This window comes from Symphodus melops, assembly GCF_947650265.1.
Source record: "Symphodus melops genome assembly, chromosome: 8".
Lineage (NCBI taxonomy): Eukaryota > Metazoa > Chordata > Actinopteri > Labriformes > Labridae > Symphodus > Symphodus melops.
Window position 1 is genome coordinate 17,950,659 of NC_136698.1, and position 23,193 is coordinate 17,973,851.

Sequence of the window (23,193 nt, forward strand, 5' to 3'; positions counted from 1 at the left end):
GATGATTGACCAGGGTCTTATCCTCCATGACGGCTCTTACTTCAGAGATCTGTGGAACATCCTAGACTTCATCGTGGTGGTGGGAGCGTTGGTGGCCTTCGCTCTCTCGTCAGTAGAATGTTTATTTTCTCACTCACATAAACATTTTTCTTCTTACATTATAATTCTTGGTATAAATGTTCCTCTTTCCTGGTTGTCTCCCCCTGTGGATGATACCTCTACGGGACTGTTCACCAGCAATGTGATGGGGTAAAAAACCTTGAAAATGTTCCCTAATTAAAACAAATACAGTTTTTAAATCTGTAACATAAATCAGTTTTTTGGTGTGTTTTTTTTTTTTATAATTGAAGCATTATTTTAACAGATACAATGGAAGAAAAGAATCTAAGAGTGTAAGAAAAATGGTGTGGTGCTCACACTCACTCTATTTTAACAGAAACAGCAAAGGACGAGACATAAAGACCATCAAATCTCTGAGAGTGTTGCGAGTCCTCAGACCACTCAAGACCATCAAGAGACTCCCGAAGCTCAAGGTCAGAGACACTTTGGATTGGATTTGTCTTCATACATGTATTATTTGTATCTGAAATTCTTATTTTGATCATGAATAAATAAAATGTTATAAAAAATAATTAAACAGGCCTCACCCACATTAAGTAATAAACGTAAAAAAAGCTTTCAGATGACTGGTCTCTTATCATTCATAGTTGTGTGTTTAAGAGCAGAGACAACACCAGTAGACAGTAGACACACCTAGTCTGTCTACAGGAAGAGAAAAGGCAGGAGGGGAAGGGATGGGAACATTTAAAGCATTGGTTTCTAACACGGGGTCTGGGCCCCTTTATAGGGACGTGCCAAAGATCTCTAGTGTGGTGTGAGGATTTGTTTGATCTGAGGTGATCTAAATTATATTTTCACACATTATCTTAAACTATGATAATACACTTACTGTATTGTGGTCTTTTGGAAAGAGCAACTGTGTTGAGTCTTTTTTCTGTTGGTATTTAAGAAAAAAGAAAAAGTTGCTGCTTATACAAGATAAGTATCATTTATTCATGAAAACATTTCAAATTGATGTTTTTTTTTTAAAATCCATTCTTCCATGATCTTTATCCAATCCGCCAATCATATGGCTGATATATAGAGACAGACAACCAGCCACACTCACGTTCACACTTACCGACAAGGTAGAGTCACCAATTAACCAGACTATGTTTTTGACAGCAGTATGTAACTTGGTAACCATTGCTGTAAAGTTTAAAGTGTTAAAACTGCAGCCGGATAAACTGGAGTCTGTGAGGAGACAGGAGGAGATGTGAGGGTTAAGAGCAGCCTGAGACGGAGCAGTGTCGAGGTGTTCTAACCGGTCACGTGACTTCATCTAATATCCAAATCCCAGAATGTTTACAAGGCTGTGTTTCAATGTTTCAAAAGCTTCATTATCCTTACACTTATGCACAACACAACAATGCAACAAAAGTGTGTGTCTGTGTCTGTGTCTGTGTGTGTGTGTGTGTGTGTGTGTCTGTGTGCGCGCGTGTGTGCATTTATGTATACACATGCATGATCAATGTTGACAGAGATTCAGATAAACAACAGAAAGTAAAACATTGGAAATGTGCAATCACATTTTGAGATTATAATAAATCTGTACAATAGCTGATCCATAAATCAATACTTTGATACATCAGCTGTTAAAAATGTGACACACAGCACAGAATTTAATTCTCTGATCTAACCTCGTGTTTTTCCTCTATGTTTCTTTTTTTCGTGTCTTACAGGCAGTGTTTGACTGTGTGGTGACGTCTCTGAAAAACGTCTTCAACATCCTGATTGTCTACAAGCTTTTTATGTTCATCTTTGCTGTCATCGCTGTGCAGCTCTTCAAGGGGAAGTTTTTCTACTGTACCGACAGCTCCAAGACAACTGAGAAGGACTGCCAGTAATACTATTTTCTCTTCTTAATTGGATTCTTCATTCTTTACTTTTTTCTTTACTCCTTTTAGCTTCCCTTTCTTTTTTCCTTAACTCATTTTCTTTTCTTCCTTTCATCTTTTAATATTTCATCATTTCTACTCTTCTTTCCATTATTCTCTTTGTCCCTTTTCTTTCTTTCTTTCTTTTTGCCTAGCTTCCTTCTTCCTTTACCTTACTTTGTTCTTTTCCCCTTTCATTTTTTTCCATTTCTTTTATCTGTCTTTTCTTCTTCTTTCAATTTCCCCCTTTTCTTTCTTCTTCCTTCAACCCAACTACAATCTGCATTTAATAAATTTATTATTTGACGTTTGTTTCTCCTCTTTCTTCATCTTTAACTTCTTCTGTCACTAAAACAACAGACAAAGACAGTATTAACATGTATTAATAAGTGCTTTCTCTTTTCTCCCCTTCATTTCTTTATCCCGGGCAGTAATGTGAATTAATTACGGACTCAGACTCTTTATCATTGTCACTGTGACTTCGTACTGTTTTAAGTGCTCTTTGTTGCTGCTCCTGTAACTTTTGTTCGGTACTTTTATTTCCCTTTTGCTCTAGGGGTTACTACATTGACTACGGAAAGGACAAGAAAGAGATGAAGAGGAGAGACTGGAAGAGACACGAGTTTCACTACGACAACATCATCTGGGCTCTGCTCACTCTCTTCACTGTCTCTACGGGAGAGGGCTGGCCTCAGTGAGTGAACGAGTGGACTGAGTGCTCATTCTGATGCTGGATGAAGAAAAAAAGGAAGCTGGAGTTTTCCTTTATACCATTTTAATTCTTCATCGTTGTTTATTTTTATTTGCAGTGTAACCTTTAACATCGTTAAATCTGACCTTTTGATGAAGGAAAAATAATATGTGATTCACTTAACAATTTATCTCACAAGGTTTAACCAGCATTCACTAACCGTGCCTGTAGTAAAGTAATGTACTGAACCAAGCTAACTGACTGCTGCAGTGGAAATAATTCAAAAAGACATGCTCTTCTTACAAAAACAAAATCCCATATCAACCCAGTTTCCACTCAAACTAACAGCTGTCTGAACAAATACTTATTTTGATTTCACAACTTTTGCAACACAGTGTATTTCATGAAAGCAAAGCACTGACGTCTTCACCGTGATGGATTTGTTCTACCCATGTGATACCTCCTTTTTCAATTGGGATTCTTGAGTTTTTCAGTATTGGCAGAAGCATCATGTCTGCTCCTCCAGGGTTCTGCAGCACTCAGTAGACGTGACGGAGGAGGACAGAGGTCCGAGCCACGGCAACAGGATGGAGATGTCCATCTTTTACGTCATCTACTTTGTTGTCTTTCCTTTCTTCTTTGTCAACATCTTCGTGGCTCTCATCATCATCACCTTCCAGGAACAGGGCGATAAGATGATGGAGGAGTGCAGCCTGGAAAAGAACGAGGTGAGGAAAGTCTCGAAAGAATTTCTTGGGTTTTGTTTAAAGCTAGTCGCTTTTCTCAGCCCCTCTCTCTCCTGCCCTGTGTTCCAGAGAGCATGCATAGACTTTGCCATCAGTGCCAAGCCCCTGACCCGTTACATGCCCCAGAACCGGCACACCTTCCAGTACCGCTTGTGGCATTTTGTGGTGTCGCCCTCTTTTGAGTACACCGTTCTGGCCATGATCGCCCTCAACACCATTGTTCTGATGATGAAGGTGAGGAAGATAAGAGAATGATTTATGTACAAAAGAGTGAAAAGATAAATAAATGTTCTTATAATTAAAAACGAGAGAGCAACTAAATTTTCTTTATTTGCTGCGATAAAAAAAACCAAGTGTTGCCTCTGAGCGGCATGTTGTGACTTTTAACACTTTCAAAGTCACACAATTTAAAAATAAACCATGATGCATCACTCCTGACTTAAGACATCTGTTGAAAACTCATGCGTCCATCTTACATATCACTATAACCAAACGCACTGCTCTCATTTGGATTTTCTCTATAGCTCTCTCTCAGCAGTGTTTATTTCTCATGTTGGCCTTTTCTTGAGCTGTACAGGTTGTTCAGACAGTCAGACAGACAGGCGCGGGGTGACTCAGCCTGTATTAAATATTGATCTATAATGTCCACAGGCTGCTATTTAACATGACCTCATTAACTGTGGCTGCCGCCCCCAGAGGAATTACTCTTTTTATAGTGCCGCAGATGAGAGGTGCAGAGACTAAGGGACTATTTATGGGTCTGGAGGAATCTTCCGTCAACCTGTATCTGTGCAGGGAGCAGAAGTTCACACTGATATCAGACTGGTGTCATACTGTATGCTTTTTTTTTTTTTTTCTCACACTGCACATGTCATACAGTTTAACCCCTGCTGCCTTTCTGTTTTCAGTATTACTCTGCTCCGCCGGCTTATGAGGCTGTACTGAAGCACCTGAACACAGCTTTCACTGTTCTCTTCTCTATTGAGTGTGTCCTTAAGATCATGGCCTTCGGCCTCTTGGTGAGAGAAAATAGCAACATACAGCTGCCTGCCTATATATTAATTCACAACCATATTTGAAAAGGTCTTAAAGCATCTCTACTGTTTCTGCAGAACTACTTTCGAGACACTTGGAACATTTTTGACTTCATCACTGTTTTGGGGAGCATCACAGAGATTGTTGTTGATTTGCAGGTAATAAGAAAATAACTCTAACCAAACAATACCAACAGGCTTTGAAACACTAAAAAGAATATAACCCCATTTTGTTGTTAAATGACATTTTTTTGTATACAACAAGCTGATCTCTCTTTACAAAGAAATCCAGTAAACAAAAGCTTCCCTCCCCTGTGTCTCAGTTTGTTGATACGTTCAACATGAGCTTCTTGAAGCTGTTCCGAGCAGCTCGTCTCATTAAATTGCTAAGGCAAGGTTACACTATCCGGATCCTGCTGTGGACCTTTGTCCAGTCGTTCAAGGCTTTGCCCTACGTCTGCCTGCTCATCGCCATGCTCTTCTTCATCTATGCCATCATTGGCATGCAGGTTAGAGACACAGATGCTTCATCTTTTTCTCTGTCTTTGGAAACAGTGTTCAAATGTCATGTTTATCACAAAGCTGCATAAGTTTAAGTATAAACAAAACTAACTGTTACAATGTTTCATCTCATGTGTTTGTTTATGTTGTTTCATCATATGTGTGTTTAACTTGTTCAGGTGTTTGGGAACATAAAGCTGAATGACAACACTCACATTACCCAGCACAACAACTTCAAGACCTTCTCTGGCGCTCTCATGCTGCTGTTCAGGTACAACACCTTTTTTGTCTTTTCTTTTGCAAATCTTTCTTTGTGTTTGATTGTCTTTCAGATCATCAACGACATTAAGGAGGAAGCTGTTCCATTAAACACTATTAAAACTCATGACGGTACTAAATCCAGTTGCTTAAGTTGAAGATAACGTACCATTATTGATCCAGCAAGAATCCAAACAACACAAAACAGTGCGACAGTAGTTGGAATAATGTTGCGTTGTTATTGTAGGACTTGACTTTCTAAATACCCCAGGGCCTTTTCAGCATCAAGGGGTGATAGATACTGCAGCAGACCACTCAGTAAATCAGTAAATAATTTTGCTTTCACCAGAGAGGGTCAGATAATCCATTGGCTCTGCAGTCCTAAGTGCTGAGTTTAGAGTTTAGAGTTTAGACTTTATTGTCCCCGAGGGGAAATTCTTTTTCACCAAAAGCAGTACAGTTTAAGGGCTGCGCGCCGACAGAGAGTGACAAAGAAAGGTACGTTGGTGTTATCGCAGCAGAGCATGCGCAGAGTGTTGCGAGTGTGTTTATTTCTCCATCTTGAAGTTTGTTCTGATAGGACAAAATACAAACATATGTGCATATAAACTTTATACAAATCCCATTAATCTGCTTTGGCTGTTAATAATGTGAGAAACTGGAGCTGTGGTAATACCCGAATTAAGAAGATGGACCATATGAAACAGTTATATTCTTATTTGAAGGCTTCAAAAGGCCAGCCGTATGGCATGTACAGACAACGTAAGCTACACTGGAGATCAAGGTTCCACATTTGAATGGCTCACACCGTCTCTGAAACATCCGGTGTGAAGCTTTGATCGCACCTTCCAGATGGCAGACATAACTGTTAATAAACTGTGATCTGGACTGTTAGAGCTCTAACCATCCTCCTCCTCCTCCTCTTCCTCCTTACTGGGTGTGTTATGATGTATGTGTCCAGGAGTGCCACGGGGGAGTCATGGCAGGAGATCATGTTGTCTTGTCTGGGAGGACAGAAGTGTGAGAAAGACCCAGCAGTCACAACGCCTGACCAGGAGGGGGGCTGTGGCTCTGACTTTGCCTATTTCTACTTTGTCTCCTTCATCTTCTTCAGCTCTTTCCTAGTAAGACAAGGAAACTGGAGTGTTACAGAAAATATACCTCTGGTGTGCCTACCTGGTCAACATGTTTTAAGTGTTTGCCGTTTGTCCTCTGTGCAGATGCTGAACCTGTTTGTAGCTGTGATCATGGATAACTTTGAGTATCTAACAAGAGACTCTTCCATCTTGGGTCCTCATCATCTGGATGAGTTTGTTCGGATTTGGGGGGAGTATGACCGCGCTGCCTGGTCAGTGTTGTCTTTTTCCTGCATTGTATCTGAAGTGAATCATTTAACAAACATATTTTCGAGTTTGAGTGATATTAAAATATATTCTCAAGTAAGGCTTTAGGATTTAAATTTACTAAATTAAACCCCATTAATTATGGTGTTTGTTTCAAATACACCTGTTTCTGAGGGTAACAGAAAGTCTCTCTAATTCACATTTGCTACAACTGACATTGTCTCTAATATTTTATGGTGGGGGGGTTCTGTCTCGTCATACTAGCCTTAAAAGATTATGTCAGGCATATTCAAGAACTGAAAAAGTATTTTTATACCTGTTTGATAGAGATATTGAAATGTTTTTTGTATGTTACGTTGTCCTAGAACTCATATTTTTAACAGGATACATATAGCCTCTTTGCTGAGCCCATCCAGCCTTCTTGTGGACCATTGACTGTATAAAAACATGGACAACATAAAATCTCTAAATATTTAGAGCTCCCTCTACTGACAGGCTGCAGTATTGGTCATACCCTTTGCCTCATGTACTGTATGTTAACAGAAGGCACGTGGATAAAACCATGAAATGATAATACAAGTCAGATCAATTTTTCTCAATTCCGGTTTCTGTTTTTAGATTTAGAAGTGTTCACTTTTCTGTTAAAGGTTACATATTATCCTCCTTTTCAACCCGTGTAAGAGCAGAGCTCACCAAAACATGCCTCTCCTTTATCCTGGCTGTCAGCATGCCTTTAAACCCCTCTAGCCCTGGATGTTTCCGTGTGTAGCTGACCACGTCCATCTCCGTAAGGGGATATGGCTTGAGCTTTCTTGCATCACGCCCGATTGTTTACTGTTGAAAGGCAGACTTAGAGAGCGGAACAAACAACTAGCTGTGGGAGTGTCACCCACCTGAGGGAGAGGTTACTGCCTCTTGTGATGTCGTGAAGGGAAAATCTCCAAATGGCCTGTTTGAGCACAGATTTTCTAATAAGTGGAGCAGGTAAAAGACAGAGAGGATGGACTTTTCTCATAATTGGTGGGGGGGGGGGGGGTATATGATAATATGATATGACTTTTAAGTTTTTTGTTTATTTTATTTTATATATTTAGTTATTTGATCCCATAAAAGGGGTTTAATGCTGTGATTGACAGCCCTGATGATAAATACGGTTCTGGTTTAGCAGACAGCAGACAGTGGAGCGACAGTTCAACAAAACATAAGTAACAATATTTACAAGAGTCATTGAACTTTACATAAGATCATTGCCTTTATATCTGCAAGTTAACTGTGTGCTTTGGTTTGGGGGGATCCAAAAGACATCATCAGCACAAAATCTCAGTGCGATCAGAGGAGGTTGTTATTGCTGCACTTTTATAAATCAGGAGGAGATGGAGACACACCGTGCATCTTTATGTACAGTCAATGTTGTGGACTTCAAGGAGGCAATGACACACTACTAAAAAAGTGTATGTTCTTTCCAGTGGTAGGGTCCACTATAAGGAGATGTACAAAGTTGTACGCACTATCTCACCTCCTCTGGGCTTTGGAAAGAACTGCCCTCACAGGGTGGCATGCAAGGTTTGGTGCCGCCCATCCCCTCTATAGTGTGGGATCCCTTCTATCCTCCTTCATTCCCTCCCTTCACCACCCTGCTTGACCGTTAGGGGTGGGTTACTCAAAGAATGATGACACTTCAGTCTCTGGGTACTAAGGCACAGGACGACCCTCATTGACAATTACAAATAAACATATAAAAACTGTAATTCTATTTGAGATTAAACCTGACTTTTGGAGCAGTTTGCTGGGGGAAAGCCTGTACCTTTCTACCTTTTGGATCTGGTATTAAGTAGTTTTCAGTGTTGCGTCTAAGGCTACAAAAGGTAAGTAGTTGTACGTAGTTGTACCAGATCCAGTGAGTCTGTCATTTCTTTGCTTATCCTGTGTGAGTGTTTTCTTCCTTTCCCAGATTTCTATGCCCTGATGGCAGCATAGAAAGGATACAACCTGTTTAATTTCTCCTATTTTATTCTCTCCTACTATGTGATGCCTCGAAATAATCCTGTCTTTTGTATCTCCTTCATTCTTTTTTTCCCCTCTTTTATACCCTTTACCTTTTCATTTGCTCTTTTCCTTTCCTGTCAATTTGGGAAAACACCCCCGACTCTTCCACCATTATTACATTTCTTTGCCACCTTTAAACATCCTCCCTCTACTCCTCTTCCACCTTCACCTCCCCTCCACTCTTTCTCATTCCCATCTTCATCGCTACCTGGTGCCCCCAGTGGTCGTATCCATTACAATGACATGTATGAGATGTTGACCAACATGTCGCCACCTCTAGGCCTGGGCAAGAAATGCCCCTCCAAGGTGGCATATAAGGTAGACAAAACACGAGATGAATGGGCACTGCTAAGGATTTCATGTGTCATGTATTTAAAAATCAAGGCATTCGTGTCTGTTGGTTGTTTGATGCAGTATTGCTTGTTGAAGCAGCACCAGTATTTTTTGTTGATGGCAGATGGCCAGCGCTACAGTAATTATTTGCCTGTTTGGCTTTGCATCGTGGCAAAAAAAAAAAAAAAAGAACATCTTTATCTGTTGGCTGATGAAAGAGTCTTTGTTGGAGTTTATACCTGTGTTCCAGTCAGAGGCAAAACAGTCAGAAAGTTACCAAACATCTTCATGTTAAATCTTCTCATTTGCAGAAGTCTGCTGTCAAATATTCTCATGTCTTTCATACTTACTTCTCTGCTTTTACATGTATCCGTCTGCATGTTTCTCCTGCCACAGCCCAGTGTTACCGCCGTGTGTTATCAGTAAAACGTGTTACGTGTTATTTGTAAGCCTGCAAGCATGCAAGCATGCAACATTGCAGATGAATTGCTAGTCTCCTGCTTCAAAGTGTGTTGTGTAAATGTTGTCTTCTTTTATAGAACTACTGTAACTACACATCCTGTTTGAAACCTGTATTTAATGGACTAGAGAGGGGGAATTTACAGATCTCCATAAACACATTTTTACTGAATCGTTATTGAGACAATCTTAACATACGGCAACAAGAAAACATGTTCTCGTTTTTGTTAAATTATAGCTTGTCTTAAAACCAGGCATATGCCTCCTTATCTATCTCTTAGAGGTAATGTTCTTTAAATGTTGTTTTTTTGTTTTGAAGCCTGTTGTTAGTCATTTTTTCCAGCTAGTCATTGATTTATCTTCATTTCTCAATATGGGACTACAGTATGTCTGATTCCCGAACTGAACTTATTTCATGAATGCTTAATATGAATTGTCACATTGGCACTTCTATATTGCCAAATTCAAAATGGTCCCTGTCAAGTCTGTGGGCTGGATTAATTGGAATTTTATGGCAGGCAAGGCAACATTTAAAAAGGCACAATTTGTAACCTGTTTTTTTTTTTTTGCGATAACGAGAATCTTTCGACGTTGTACTCCCAGTACAACAGGACTGTTTCACACAACAAGCAACTATGGACTTCCACCTTAGCTTTGTGAAATGTTGTTTAATGGTTTATTGGTGTTAGTGTGTTACTGACTACAATAATCCCTCTGCTGCCTTTAGAGACTTGTCCTGATGAACATGCCTGTAGACGAGGACATGTCCGTTCACTTCACCTCCACCCTGATGGCCCTCATCCGCACCGCCCTGGAAGTCAAGATAGCTAGAGGTTTTGAATTAATTTAATGGCTTGTAGACGCACCTTTACCCTGCAGGAACACCTAATTTGTGTATCATATCCTATCCCATCATATCCTTTGGGATCCATCACTGTTCAATCTTATCCTTTCATAACCTACTACATGATGTCTGTGTCCTTGTGTCGAACCCCAGGAGGGGAAGATAGAAATCAGATGGACCTGGACCTGCAAAAGGAAATTGGTGTGATTTGGCCTCATCTCTCTCAGAAGTCATTGGAGCTGTTGGTTCCCATTAACAAAGGTGACATCAGCATTTCCCCTGCAGCTCAACAGTACAATAGTTACTCCCCCCCCAAAAAAAGAAGAAGCTAATGTTTCGTTTTAAACTGTTAATACAACTGAATCCATTTTTTTTACAAGGATTTTGCTTACTCCCTTTTTTAGCCAGTGACATGACCATTGGGAAGATCTATGCTGCCATGATGATCATGGACTACTACAAGCAGAGCAAGGCCAAGAAGTTGCGACAGCAACTGGAGGAACAGGTACCATTTTTGTTTTACACTGAGCTTTCATCCTAAATAAATTGTAAACTTATAACTGGGCATTTTAATAAAGATATTTCCAAATTCTTTCTTTGACTATTTGCTTAGAATGTCATTGGTTGTGTTATGCCAGAGCAAATGTAGCCTGTTTAAATTCCCCATCTCCTTCCTGTGTTTTTCTCGACCTCCTTAGAAACATGCACCAATGTTCCAGCGAATGGATGCTTCCTCTCTGCCTCAAGAAATCCTATGCAATGCCAAAGCCCTTTCATTCCTCAGGCACACTGCAGGATCTGCTCTGTAAATAATGAACTTCAATTTGCTCTCTTATTTAGCCACTTCATTTATTTATTTATTTATCTTTGCTGAAATAGCTTGTTTACTGATGTTGAAATCTTGTCAGAGACCGTCATAACTTTCAACATCATTAGAAACAGAAAATTCATCATTTGACTATGTCACGTTATGTTGACATGTCTTGTATCTTGTGTCTGTCTGTCTGTGTGCTCCCTCAGCACCAGAGGAGGTTTTGTGGCTCTCAGTCCAATTTCTCCACAAGAGATGTTCCTGCAGCCAATCTCTCACTCCAGGGAGGAGAGAGAAGAGGAGGAGGAGGAGGATGATAACTATCGTTCACCCTACCACCCTTACCTGCACCCACATCACCACCACCACCATCATTTGCACACACTGGTAACTACAAAAACTGCGAGTCCAGTCTTCTTCCTGAAGGTTAACTTCAGATAGAAAAGTTACACAAGTCGTCTTTTATGCAGTCTTTATTTTTTTTTTTTTTCAAATTACAGAGTAATGGGATATCAAAGTTTCAACTACATGCAAGGTTGCTTCTAGGACACAAACATTTTTTAATGAAGCTTGGTTATTAAAGATGCACTCAAGCACTTTTATCAGTTCTGATCAGATTCCGATACATACATTCCAATACGGATTTAGATATTTTAAAATAACTAATTAGAAGTATTATTGTTGTTGTTGGTATTACAGTAAGTTTAAGGCTACTCAAAGTGTTGGCTTCACATGGAGGAGCAGAAACTCTAAGGTTTTCAAATTAAACATTTAAAACGGAAGTTCAAGGGAGACACTTTTTTTTAACATAGTTCTTGTCTGAATGTTGTGATGACAAATTGTGGGCACTTGCAGTTCAGTCTGAATGTCTTCAAAGCAGACTGTGGAGAGTCAAGAATGTTTTTTTGATCGTTGGCATGGATTGTCGCCGTCTGTCAGATAGCCAATATTTAAATGACGCCAATATCGGACCTGATACTAATATTAGATCAGATCTTACCCATTTATATCAATCTTAGAATCTCAGTAAATTGACGACTGTTGTATTCTTGGATTTTGAACGGAGATGAATAAGAAAGAATTCAGCAACATTTGTTGTTCTCTGTGTAGGCCCCTGATGTTGTAAAGTATAACCAAGTGATGCAGCAGGCCAGACAGGACCCAACAGATGTTAAATCCCCTCAGCGGACAGCTTCTATCAGAGCGTCCTCCATGCCCAGACTTGCCGTTGAACCACAGGTAAGGGAAATTATTCATTTTTATTTAAATTATTGCGGCTGATGCTAAATTATGTAAAGATATATTTTCTGGCTTGTAGAGTTTAACCAGCATGTAATGTGATCAATAGTATTCATCTCTTTATCTTAAATTTGGTATTCATGAGAGAGGTAGCCTTTTCCTGTAAAGGTGTAATTCATGGTAATTGAAGTGCTTTCTTCTCTGGTTGTTTAACGTGTGTGTAGCCTGGGATGTCAGCAGACAATAAGCTGATGAAGCGTTCCTTTTCCACCATCGGGGACCAGTGCGTGAATGGCCTCTGGCAGGAACAGCACTCTCTGGAGAGAGTCAGCCCTGACGACTCATACAGGCCACGTCAGAGGAGCTACAGAGGTCGCTTAAAACATATCATACCACTGTCTGAACATGACCGTGTTCTAACATAAAAGTGTAGCTTAGATCTTAAGAAATGTACAAGTAAACAGTCTTTCTTACACTATTACACATCTGTTGAAAGTCTTACAATAATTGATTCATAGAATAAGCACATTTTACAAAAGTCAACTCTTTATATACTGAATATTCAAGATCATATACTTCAGGTAACATAAGTTAAACTGAAAACAAATCTGAATTTTCTGAAATTTCCTGGCTTTTGATCAAATGTTGACAGTTGTTACAGAAATGAATATAGAGTACAATTACTGCAATGTTTTATACCTGTAATTTATATTAGCTTGAAATAACTAAGTCTTTTAACCAAAAAAAAAGTAACTAACTGCTTTAGAGCTCTGAGAAGTCCAAAAGAGGTTCCTCTTTTTCTGACCTAAACTGAGGTCTTGTCAGCTTTAATTTTCTCATTTACTCAAATCTAAACATGTGTTTAGTTCCTAGAGTCAACCACAGAGAAACTAGCATTCATGAAAGGGGACGATCTAAGGAACGGCGCCATCTGCTGTCTCCTGATGTGTCACGCTGCAACTCTGAGGAGCGCAGCCGGGAACCTTCACATGAGAGGAGACAGTCCCGTTCACCCAGCGAAGGACGCAAACACACCTTACAGAGACAGGTAGGAGTTTTGTAGAGCAAGGTGGATTGCACATTAAAAACATGGTTTTGAAGTTTCTAAACATAAAGTAAGGTAAGGTTTGAATAAAGGAATTTCTGGACCTTTGACTGGAAGTGAACTAGGTGAAGAAGCACTAAAAGCATTTTTGTGCATGTTTTATTTGCAGCTGAACACATCAGGCAGCCCTGCCCAATCAGCGTCAGAGTCCAGTACTCCTCGTAATCGGCGTCAGTTGCCACAGACGCCCTCTCGCCCAAGGCCACACATCTCCTACTCCCCTTTGCCCTGCCGAGCTCACACCTCTACCCCACCAGCAAGCTCCTCTGAGGGACAGACCCAGCCTCAACAGGGCCCTGGTGGCTCCACAGAGACCTCACAGAGGGCTGACAAGGGAATCCCTCTGGAGTCATCTAGAAGTCAGGTTTCAGGATCGAGCTACCCTTCTCCTCACCGCTACATTTCAGAGCCCTACCTCCCATTCCATGGGGACATCGGTAGTGGAGAGGGAGGGGATAAGCAGGACACACTTACTTTTGAGAGTGCCATGGCAACCAGCCTTGGGCGGGCCAACGCCACATTCTCCGCCCCTCAGCTCAGACACTCCTGGCAGGTTCCTAACGGGCATTTCGGGAAGCAGTTCGGCCAGGCGAGTCCGGCTGGAGCGAAAGAGCTGAGTGACACAGACGAAGATGACCGCTGCTAAACAAACAAAAAAAAAAAAAAAAAACAGATTGAGAGGGACAAGGCACCTCAGGGGATTTAGCTCCTCTGAGAACTTGTTTTCTCAGCATCAGTAGCAAAACACTTTACTGCTATTTATCTGAAGACTTGGATGATTGTCTGCAAAGTTATTTTTGGGTGTTTGTTGTAGCTCAGGGAAGCTACATGTGGATTGTGTAGACTTGGGTGTGTGTTTACATATGCGTGTTCTCTTAACATAAATTTTGCCAAATCAAGACAGACTGGGTTAAGTGTTGATCAATGCAGGCTAAAACAGGTGTTGCCAAGCCTTTCCGAGTGTGTTTTGTTGATTGCTATTTGAACAAAATATGATAAAACATTGAACCAAGGAGTCCCAACCTCTTGTTGAATCCAAGAAACTGTTAAAAGTGTGTTTTGTTTATGTGAACATAGAGGTAGCATGTACAAATGTAATACGATGAATGTATTTTAGCTTTTAGTTCTAATGATCTGGTCTCTTGAGAGGGTTGCTGTTAGTCTTTACTAAGCATAGTGTTAAGAGTAGCATTGAAACAGAGGTTGAATCAGATTTTAAGAATTTTCCAGTCAATAATTCCACACAGTTCTTGTTTACAATAAGAGTATCCACATAGTTTAAGGGCATTATAGTGTCATTAGTCAATAAATAATCAATACATAAAATCAAGTTGCAGAACTAAAAGTGATAAAAAACCTCTGATGATAGTTGGGTATGTTTGTGTCCATTGAAAACAATGATGATGTACTTCACAGTGAACCAGCACAGTGCAGGTCTATGTTGATTTTGTGTTGTGAAAAAAGACAAGTTAAAGGTGTTAAACAGATTTTCAGAAAAAGTGATGTTTTGTCTCAGGGCGCTGGGCTGTTGGGTTTATTATGTATTAGCTTCTTTAATCTTCCAAAAATATTTAAATCAAATACTTTAAAATATCCAGAGCACTGGAATTGTCTCAAACCTTCAGATCAGTCAGTATGGTATTTACATGAAAAGGTCCTCAGACTTTTTGACAAGCTATAGACTATTCATGTACAAACATAGGTCTGTAGGAAAGATGACTAAAATGTACTGAAATGGGTGTTCAATCCTTACATTCCTGTGCTGGATAGATGTTTATGTGGGCCCAGAGAGATGACTATAGCCATTTTCTTGACCGAACATAGAGGGACGTGTCTTCCAGATTTGTTGCCTTCTTCCATGTGATGCAGCATATATTAGGAAAGCGCATAGTATGTTTTAGCCACAAACAGTTTTTTTGTTTTTTTATAAAGATAAGCTTCAATATTCAGATGACTGACTGGACGCATTGTAAATGCTCTGGCCTGCTTGACCTTCAACTTTACTATAGCCTAAATGGGATTATTATTGACAAAAAAATGTACAACTTCAAATCAGCAATTTAGGCTGTAAAACATACAAGAAAACATTGATTACGATACAAATAGGGAGATTTTCTCATCTGCTTCCATTAATTTGCATTTCTTTAAGCAACCAGTTGAGAAAGCAGTTGTGCACTTCCACTTCACTTTTTAAACCAGAGGGAGGCACCTCTATGGGTTTGTCCTTTTGTTATCAGCTACATTGTGTCTGTCGAATTGAAACCTCTCTTTTGGTCAGTAGAAACATGCATGATCATTTTTAAACTGCGGGCCATTTTTCTCTGACGTACATCTCTAGACTGGATGCTAAAAACCTGCTGTAAAAATAACTTCTATTGGAATTATCAATTTATCAATCATCAAATGAAAAGATGTTAAACTGAATATTGTGGAGAAAAGTCTGGCTATGGTTCAGGTTTAAAAAAATGGTTTGATAGCCTCACTGTAGCTAATGCTAGCATTCAGAAACCCACCTAACGTTAGCTAGCTATTATTGTCATTATTACAGTTAGCTAGGAAGTGGCTGAAAGATAATCTTATCTTTGGTAGTTTAACATGGTATAACAAGTAAAATGTTTAAATTCCAAGTTGACATAATGGCGGCAGGAATGTACATGTATTTGCTAAGAGTTGGTTGCTAGATAGCATTAACTTTGGTCTAATGTAGCTGATGGGTTAACAAATGTGTTATATTGACAATATGACCCAATAGCCCTCCAGGTTTACTCTACAGAATGTTATCTTTGAAATTACTCATTTGTCAGGGATGTGATAAAATGCTAATGGTTGACAGATTAAACAAACCTCCTGGAAAAGGAATTGTCTGGAAACACTATACCAGCTTTTCACCCTGAGAGTGAAAACGGCTGCTATGTTTTTATGATGAGTTGTTGTGTTTTCTGAGCTCCAGAATTATGTGTTTTTTAACCTGCATGAACATGATGTCAGTGATAATGATAGATGTGTGAGTCAGATGTGTCTAAAAGCTGCCTATTTTTCTTAATTTAATGTTTTAATCATTTACAATGGAATTTTTAAAAAAAACAACACCTTTTTCCAACACAGGAATGATGAAACAGCAGGCAGAGAAAAGTTTGTTCAGTACCAGCATTCACAAATAATTTATTTTCCACTTTCTCCCTAATTTTTCCCATCTTTAATGATATGTATAATTGAATCATGTGCTGTAGTATTAGTCTAATCTGTTGAGTTAGACATGTTTATAAAATGTGAACATAGGACAAATCTAAACAGAGGTTGAGCAGGTAAGAAGAGGTAAACCTACGACTCTGTAGTCCCAGAATGAGAACGTCCTGGACTGAAATGAAGTTACTTTAGCACAGAAATCTCCTTTCAAATTTGCTAATTGAAGGTTCAATTGGTCGAGTTTATAGGACTGTGCTCAACAACTACAGTGCAGCCTAGGACGTAAAATGTATGGCTTTACAAAACAGCCTAAACTGTGCCTGAGGAAACTCACCAAAAGAGTTCCCTGCCAAGACTGGATTTCGTAGTGAGAGAAGCTTCATTTTCCCAATCAGTGAAAATAAAGTAGTGTTAATAAATCCTTCTGTCATTTTATGCGCCGATTATATTAGTTTGAATCAAGATGACTGTCCATGACTTTAACAAGTGTTTACATATCTGTTGAAAGGACCATTAAAGAGAGCTCACTTGACCTTGCTAAACTCTGTGACATTACTATATTATTATTATATATATTTATACTCTTTGTATTTTTGTTTCGTCAGTATGGATGACATGATGGTCAATGGAGAGTGACTTGGTGTAAAAAGTAAGTAATGATCACTTTATGTACTCAGTCTTGCCTCATGCTAATGAAGTGTTTGTTAACAAAGGAAAGAAATGTTACTCACCTGTCAGATAGCCAAGCAGTCAACATTTCCTGACCCTCTTTAATGCCTTGAATTCAGTTTGATAAACAATGAATGTTGTGTGCACTAATAGACCACATAAGCCTCGTTTCCACCAAGCGGTTCAGTTCATCTCGGTACGGCACACATTTTGCGGCGTTTCCATAGACTAATCCTGGGAATCCCAAATAACCGACCTGTACAGTCCTACTTATTTGTTGGGGTGCCAAGAATATCAAGCTGAGCTAAACCCTGCAGTCTGTTGATTGGTCAAAAGAATCGTCAGTTCCCGTGTGACAACGGTGAACAAGACCCCGCCGTGTTTAAATACACAACTGATTGTTTACATCTGTTTATTTCTTCTTGCGGCACACAGCCTTCTCTGAAACAAAGCTTTATTGATTTCTGTGAGATTTCTGAGAGTAGATGAATTGCTGGATGTCATCCAGTGTTGGTTTCGTTTGTGACACATTTTTCTCCTTAGTTAGCTGTTAGCGGTTAGATGCTATCATGTGACGCCATTACGTAGCTGACGCGGCTATTGGCATCCGGCTCACATGTCGCTTACCAAATAGTGCCGGACTGTCGAGGAGATGTTGTCAGTTGTCAGCCGGAATACTGAGGAGACATCGTCAGGTGTCGTCCAGACCGCCGCGGAGACGTCGTCAGGTGTTGGCCGGACCGCTGAGGAGACGTCATCAGGTGTTGTCCGGACCGCTGAGGAGACGTCGTCAGGTTTGTCCAGACCACTGAGGAGACGTCGTCAGGTGTCGGCCAGACCGCCGAGGGAACGTCCGAAGTCAGCCAGTCTGCTGAGGAGACATCCAAAGTCGGCTGGACCAGAGAGGGGACGTCCGAAGTCGGCCAGATCGCTGAGGGGACGTCCGAAGTCTGCCAGACCACCAAAGTAAAGTCCGAGGTTTGCTGGATAGCCGAGGGGATGACAACTGGAGGCTGAAGGCTGAAGGCTGTGCGGGACCTGGATCAGGAAGCTGGGGGCGCTCTGCAGAATCAGGATCAGGTAACAGGGGTCGCTCAGTGGAATCAGGGCTCTGAGGCACAAGGAGGACGAGGCCTTGACTGAGACTTGAGCTGAGGGTTTGTGGAGCACAAGGGCAGAGTCAATGGGGCGCTAGGCAAACAGGAGCCATGGTGACCTCTTCTTCTTGGGTCTCCGCGGTTCCCAGTAAATATAGCCAGGCGGGTGCCAGTCCATGGAGACTGCTCAGACATAGTAGTACTCCGGACCAAACAAAAAATTTTTTGAAAATAAAGGACGGTAGACAAAGGGCCCATATTGTCAAAATTTACTGCTGGGTCCATGTTTTAGGTCAGTTCAATCTGTCACGGACATGGTCAGAAAACAGGGAAGGAGGACCCAATTGCAGGTAAAAACTAAAATAAAACAAAAAGACAAAACAAAACTTACTATAAAAAAACATAACCCAACAAAACCCAAAAGTAGACAAAATTAAATAAATCCAGGGAGCAAGCTACAAACATGACGCTCAACAAACTACAATGAACTGACACAGAAGGGAATGAACAAAGAGATGAAATAGACATGGGGTAATCAGAAACAGGTGAGACTAATCAGGGTAATCAAGACAGGCGGGAAACACAAGGAGCAAAGAACACAAGACCAGACACTAAGGATAACTTCAAAAGTAAAACCTGACACCCAAAACACAAGCTAAACCAGATATTACAAAACAAAACAGGAAACACTTAAGACTAAACTAAGAAACACAAAAAAACAATCAAGAAACCTAAACACAAGAAAAACAGGAAACAAACTTACAGGCAAAGAAGAACACAAGGATACAGGGAAACACACGAAAGACCAAAGTAACAAGGAACAACACTAGAAAATACCAATGCACAGAAACAGGAAAAAAAGAAAACCAAAACAAGACGAAACACAGAACTAAACCATGACAGGAACAAATGAGTAGGTATTTTAGTGTCTTGTGTGTCTTGTCTTGAGACAACATTTGTTGTGAATTGGCGCCACACAAATACAGATTGATTGATTGATTGATTGATTAAGATTCCCAAAAGTTTACTAGTTTGTTCTGGAATCAACACTGCACACATATAATCTGATGTTGCTTGTTTTTATTAATGTATTCTTTAAGTTTGGCTTTTAGAATGTAGACATTTATTAAATACAAGTCTATATTCATAAGCAAGAACATTTAAATGACATTTTTATTCCCTTAAACAATGTAGAGAAGAAATCTGGCTGTACAACTTTAGTATAAAATAAATAACCTTTCATCTATGTCTTTTGTTTTAAGAGGTGGATCTGTTAAAGGTCGTGGCCATACTGTCAGTGAATCATTATGAGCTCAGGATAACAGAAGATAATGGAGAATATCCCACTTATAATATTGTACAAAATGTTTGAATAAATACAATTCAGATGAATATCAACAGGGTCTAATGAAATCGCTGACTTATTCTGTATCTTTAGTTGCATTTTTTGGTTAGTGTACAAATAAAAAGATGAAGTAAGAAAAAAAGGACACCACTGAGTTTATTTAGTGGACACAAGTCTCACATTGTATCACACCCACAAAACAACCGGAGGGCTCAAACAGGACGTAACATTAACTCAAGAGTATATAGAGCTACTTTTAACATGTCAGTTGTTGTTCCTCGTACATTGTTTATTAATCTGCCCATTGTGCAACATACAGCCAACCCATTTAGTACATGGCATATGTTTGATATCTGATAAATCCACCATTCCCTCGCTTACAAATCAATAAGACTGCTGGTTACTATGCAGGATATTATATTTTAAAATAACTGAAATTTAGTTATTCTGCTAAATTTAAATTGTTAATCGTGATAAGAGACTAAGATTATTGGATCTTTGACTTTAAGAGACAATTTTTCATTTCCACTTAGCCTACAAGGTCACGTCATGTGACTGTAGTTGTCTCGGTTATCTGAAGTGTTTTTTCTTCCATGATGTGTGTGTTCAAAGGTTTTAGCTTTGGTGTTCCAGTTGACCTTGACTATTGACACACAGAGCACTAATGCCGTCTGAATCTGTCAGCTTTGTGATACAGTTTACATTCACCTGTGAAGCGTCTCTCTATGAGCACAGTCTCCAGTCTCTCTGTGACACCACAACCACGGGCTTAAAATATAAACAGCCCTGCCACCTCACAAATGTCCATGTCAGTGAAAGAGTCAGGAAAAAGTGTCTCTCTGCTATAGGAGTGTGTGTGTTTGATGTGTATGGAAAAGTCTTTTTAACGTGCACACAGATATTTTTGAAGATGCCAATGTTTACATGACAGTTTTCCAGAGGAGCTGTGTGTGCTGACTGTCTGTGTCTGGATCAGTAGTGCTATTGGCTATTTTAAGGCAGGAAGTGGAGATAGCACAAAATCTTTTCTCTATGTCAGTGCCTGCATGTGGACCACACTGAGAGAAAAATAAAAAAAAGCCTAATTCACTTTAGACTACACACTGCCGAAACTATAGTGTAAACACAAGGATCCACATAAACGCGTCCAACACTGTAATTGCAGAATAACATGAAAACTATGGGCTCATGGAATCACCTGGAAGTTAAGCAGCAAAATTGATCAAAGTTTTTCAAGAAATTTGAAGGCTTCAGGGATGAAACCAGATGTGTAAATGATTCTTCCCCATTTGTGTATCAATCAAAACTCTCGGTCTTTATGATTATACAGCATTTCGCACAGAGCATGACCGTTAACTGGAATATAGTTACCTAAATAAGTAAAATGTAGTTTGAACTGAACATTGAGCTTTACAAGTGTTAGGTGTATTATTTGAATCTGAATATTTGTATCTTTAAAAGATTAAAAGAGGATATGTTATGTTGAGAGAAAAAAAGTACTTTTTCATATTTATGCAGCCTAGGAATTTCTTTGGATTTATGTATTTAATCAAATATGAACCCAGAAGTAAATTTTTTAATTAAATATGGAAGACACTTTATTTTCAACATTTTTGCCGTATAAATCCTCACATGCCATCTAATGTTTCCTGCTGTGGGATAAGCTTTTGGTACAACATGTATGTCTTAGGCAGGCCTAAGTCTCCAACCAAGCTCGAGTTGTATCTGAATTTTCCTGCAGGAGAGCGGCCCCTGGTGGCAGGACATAGGAGTGCAGATTTACGTTTGGACGGATGCTGCTGGGTGGAGTTTTATGGCCCCACTGCTCACCCTTTACCGTAAGCCTAAACCTCACCTGACTGAACCCTCCACCGACAGCAGCCTCTTGCTCTTCTAATCTAAATGTTACATTCCTCACCTTGGCCACAGACCTTCCCTCCTTCACCCCTGACCCTGGACAAAAAGAACAAGGTTGGCCTCAATGTGAAGTTCAAGGACAAATTAAACACAACACAGTTATAAGTTAATGCATCTGTTGCTTATAGGTGAGTTTAAATATAAAGATATCACTTAAAAAGTGGCGATGTTGTGAACAAAATGAAATAAAGCAAATCATCTTTACAGAGCTCTAACCTGTTCCAGCTAGCCTCAAGCTAGCAAATCTATAAATGTAGTTTTAATGTGAGAACTGAAAAAGGTTTGAGAAAGAGAAAGTCTAAACTTAATAAACAAGGAGGCTGATGAAATAAAGTATTTAAAGCTCATCCTGCATCAAAGACAGCTGTGTCGTCTATAGACTCACCAGCCGTCACACATGACATCATATTCTGAACAACCTGGGTGAGAAATGTTTATTAGATGAATTATTCATTATTTACAGTAAAAGAAACAGAATTAGAACACACACTGAGTCTTGTATTAAGTTGTAGACCCTTAAAGAAGCAGACAGGATGTGTCTGTATGGGTGAGGATTTATGAGACTTCTAGTGTCTGGCTGGGTCGGTTGATTTCGTCATCTCTGAGCCGTACTGTAAATGCATGGTCAGTCTGGGCTGTACTGGGCTGTGTCATCCAAGGTGTGTGCGTTTTTGTGTTTTTCCAGTGCAGCCCCTGAAAGAGTGTGTGTAAGGCAGCGAACCTCAGAGGAGTAAAGGAGTTTCTTTTATCTGAAGCCATGCAGGGTGCTGTGCTGCCGCTGCTACTGCTGCTGAGCTGTGTAAGTCTCCTTATCTCTATCACTGGTCTCTGTTGAAATGTTGAGAATAATGTATATATTTTAATATTTAGGTCAAAAATAAAAAAACAGATTTTCTGTTTAGGTTTTAGATAACTGGGGAAAAAGTAGGGATAAACAGTTGACTCAGCAGGGTGATTTGTAAGACTAATTTATTCTTGGTTCATCTTTTTCTTTTCTAACAGATCTCCTTGTAAACCTAAAGATTGTGCTGACTTTAGTTCTACTCTCACTTTAAAGGTTTCAAGATGGTTTCAATTTAATGTCATGTTTCTTTATTTTAGATCTCCTGTTACCATATATTCATAAGTATTATTATCTTTGATTGCAAATGTTTTCAGTGATTTCTAAATGTTTCTGTCGAAATGTTTGTTTTTCCATTTGTCATGATGGTTTTTACATCTTGTTTGAAGTACTTTGAATGTACTTCTGTATATGGATAAACTTGCCTGGCCTTGACATGGTTTACCACCAGAAGCTGAAGTATTTATGCATTAGATCTGGAAGGTTCTTGCATGTGCATGTGAGAGGGTGAGAGGCAGGGGAAGTTTGTCACATCAGGAAGTTAATCTTATTAAATGCAAAGCAGCAATGAATGCCCTCTTTGTCACCATGGTAACATTCGAAACATTGACTGAACATGGCAGAAGTGTCTGAAACCGTAATGTTTCAGGTTACAGTTGTCATGTTCAATGGGGATGTAGTGAGGCCTGAAAGTAAAACAAGCATTTAAAGTTGTGATACAAAACACAGGACAAAGGTTGTCTGGCATGTTA

The 23,193-nt window shown here is 39.7% G+C and overlaps 1 protein-coding gene across 1 annotated transcript in view; it reads left to right on the top strand.

Annotated features, from left to right (window-relative positions):
• The window catches only part of cacna1ea (calcium channel, voltage-dependent, R type, alpha 1E subunit a), a 90,136-nt gene extending 75,018 nt beyond the window's left edge, over positions 1-15,118 (top strand). Inside the window, exons 27-48 of the mRNA XM_079350473.1 lie at positions 2-108; positions 437-533; positions 1,782-1,942; positions 2,533-2,670; positions 3,194-3,395; positions 3,483-3,647; positions 4,322-4,432; positions 4,526-4,606; positions 4,771-4,956; positions 5,128-5,219; positions 6,168-6,330; positions 6,427-6,554; positions 8,817-8,913; positions 10,115-10,220; positions 10,385-10,492; positions 10,636-10,736; positions 10,930-11,036; positions 11,252-11,429; positions 12,153-12,281; positions 12,506-12,653; positions 13,148-13,329; positions 13,496-15,118. Coding sequence (XP_079206599.1) covers positions 2-108; positions 437-533; positions 1,782-1,942; positions 2,533-2,670; positions 3,194-3,395; positions 3,483-3,647; positions 4,322-4,432; positions 4,526-4,606; positions 4,771-4,956; positions 5,128-5,219; positions 6,168-6,330; positions 6,427-6,554; positions 8,817-8,913; positions 10,115-10,220; positions 10,385-10,492; positions 10,636-10,736; positions 10,930-11,036; positions 11,252-11,429; positions 12,153-12,281; positions 12,506-12,653; positions 13,148-13,329; positions 13,496-14,032 — 3,324 coding nt within the window. The 3' untranslated portion in view covers positions 14,033-15,118. The remainder of the gene's footprint in view (position 1; positions 109-436; positions 534-1,781; positions 1,943-2,532; positions 2,671-3,193; positions 3,396-3,482; positions 3,648-4,321; positions 4,433-4,525; positions 4,607-4,770; positions 4,957-5,127; positions 5,220-6,167; positions 6,331-6,426; positions 6,555-8,816; positions 8,914-10,114; positions 10,221-10,384; positions 10,493-10,635; positions 10,737-10,929; positions 11,037-11,251; positions 11,430-12,152; positions 12,282-12,505; positions 12,654-13,147; positions 13,330-13,495) is intronic.
• Positions 15,119-23,193: the final 8,075 nt, after the last annotated feature.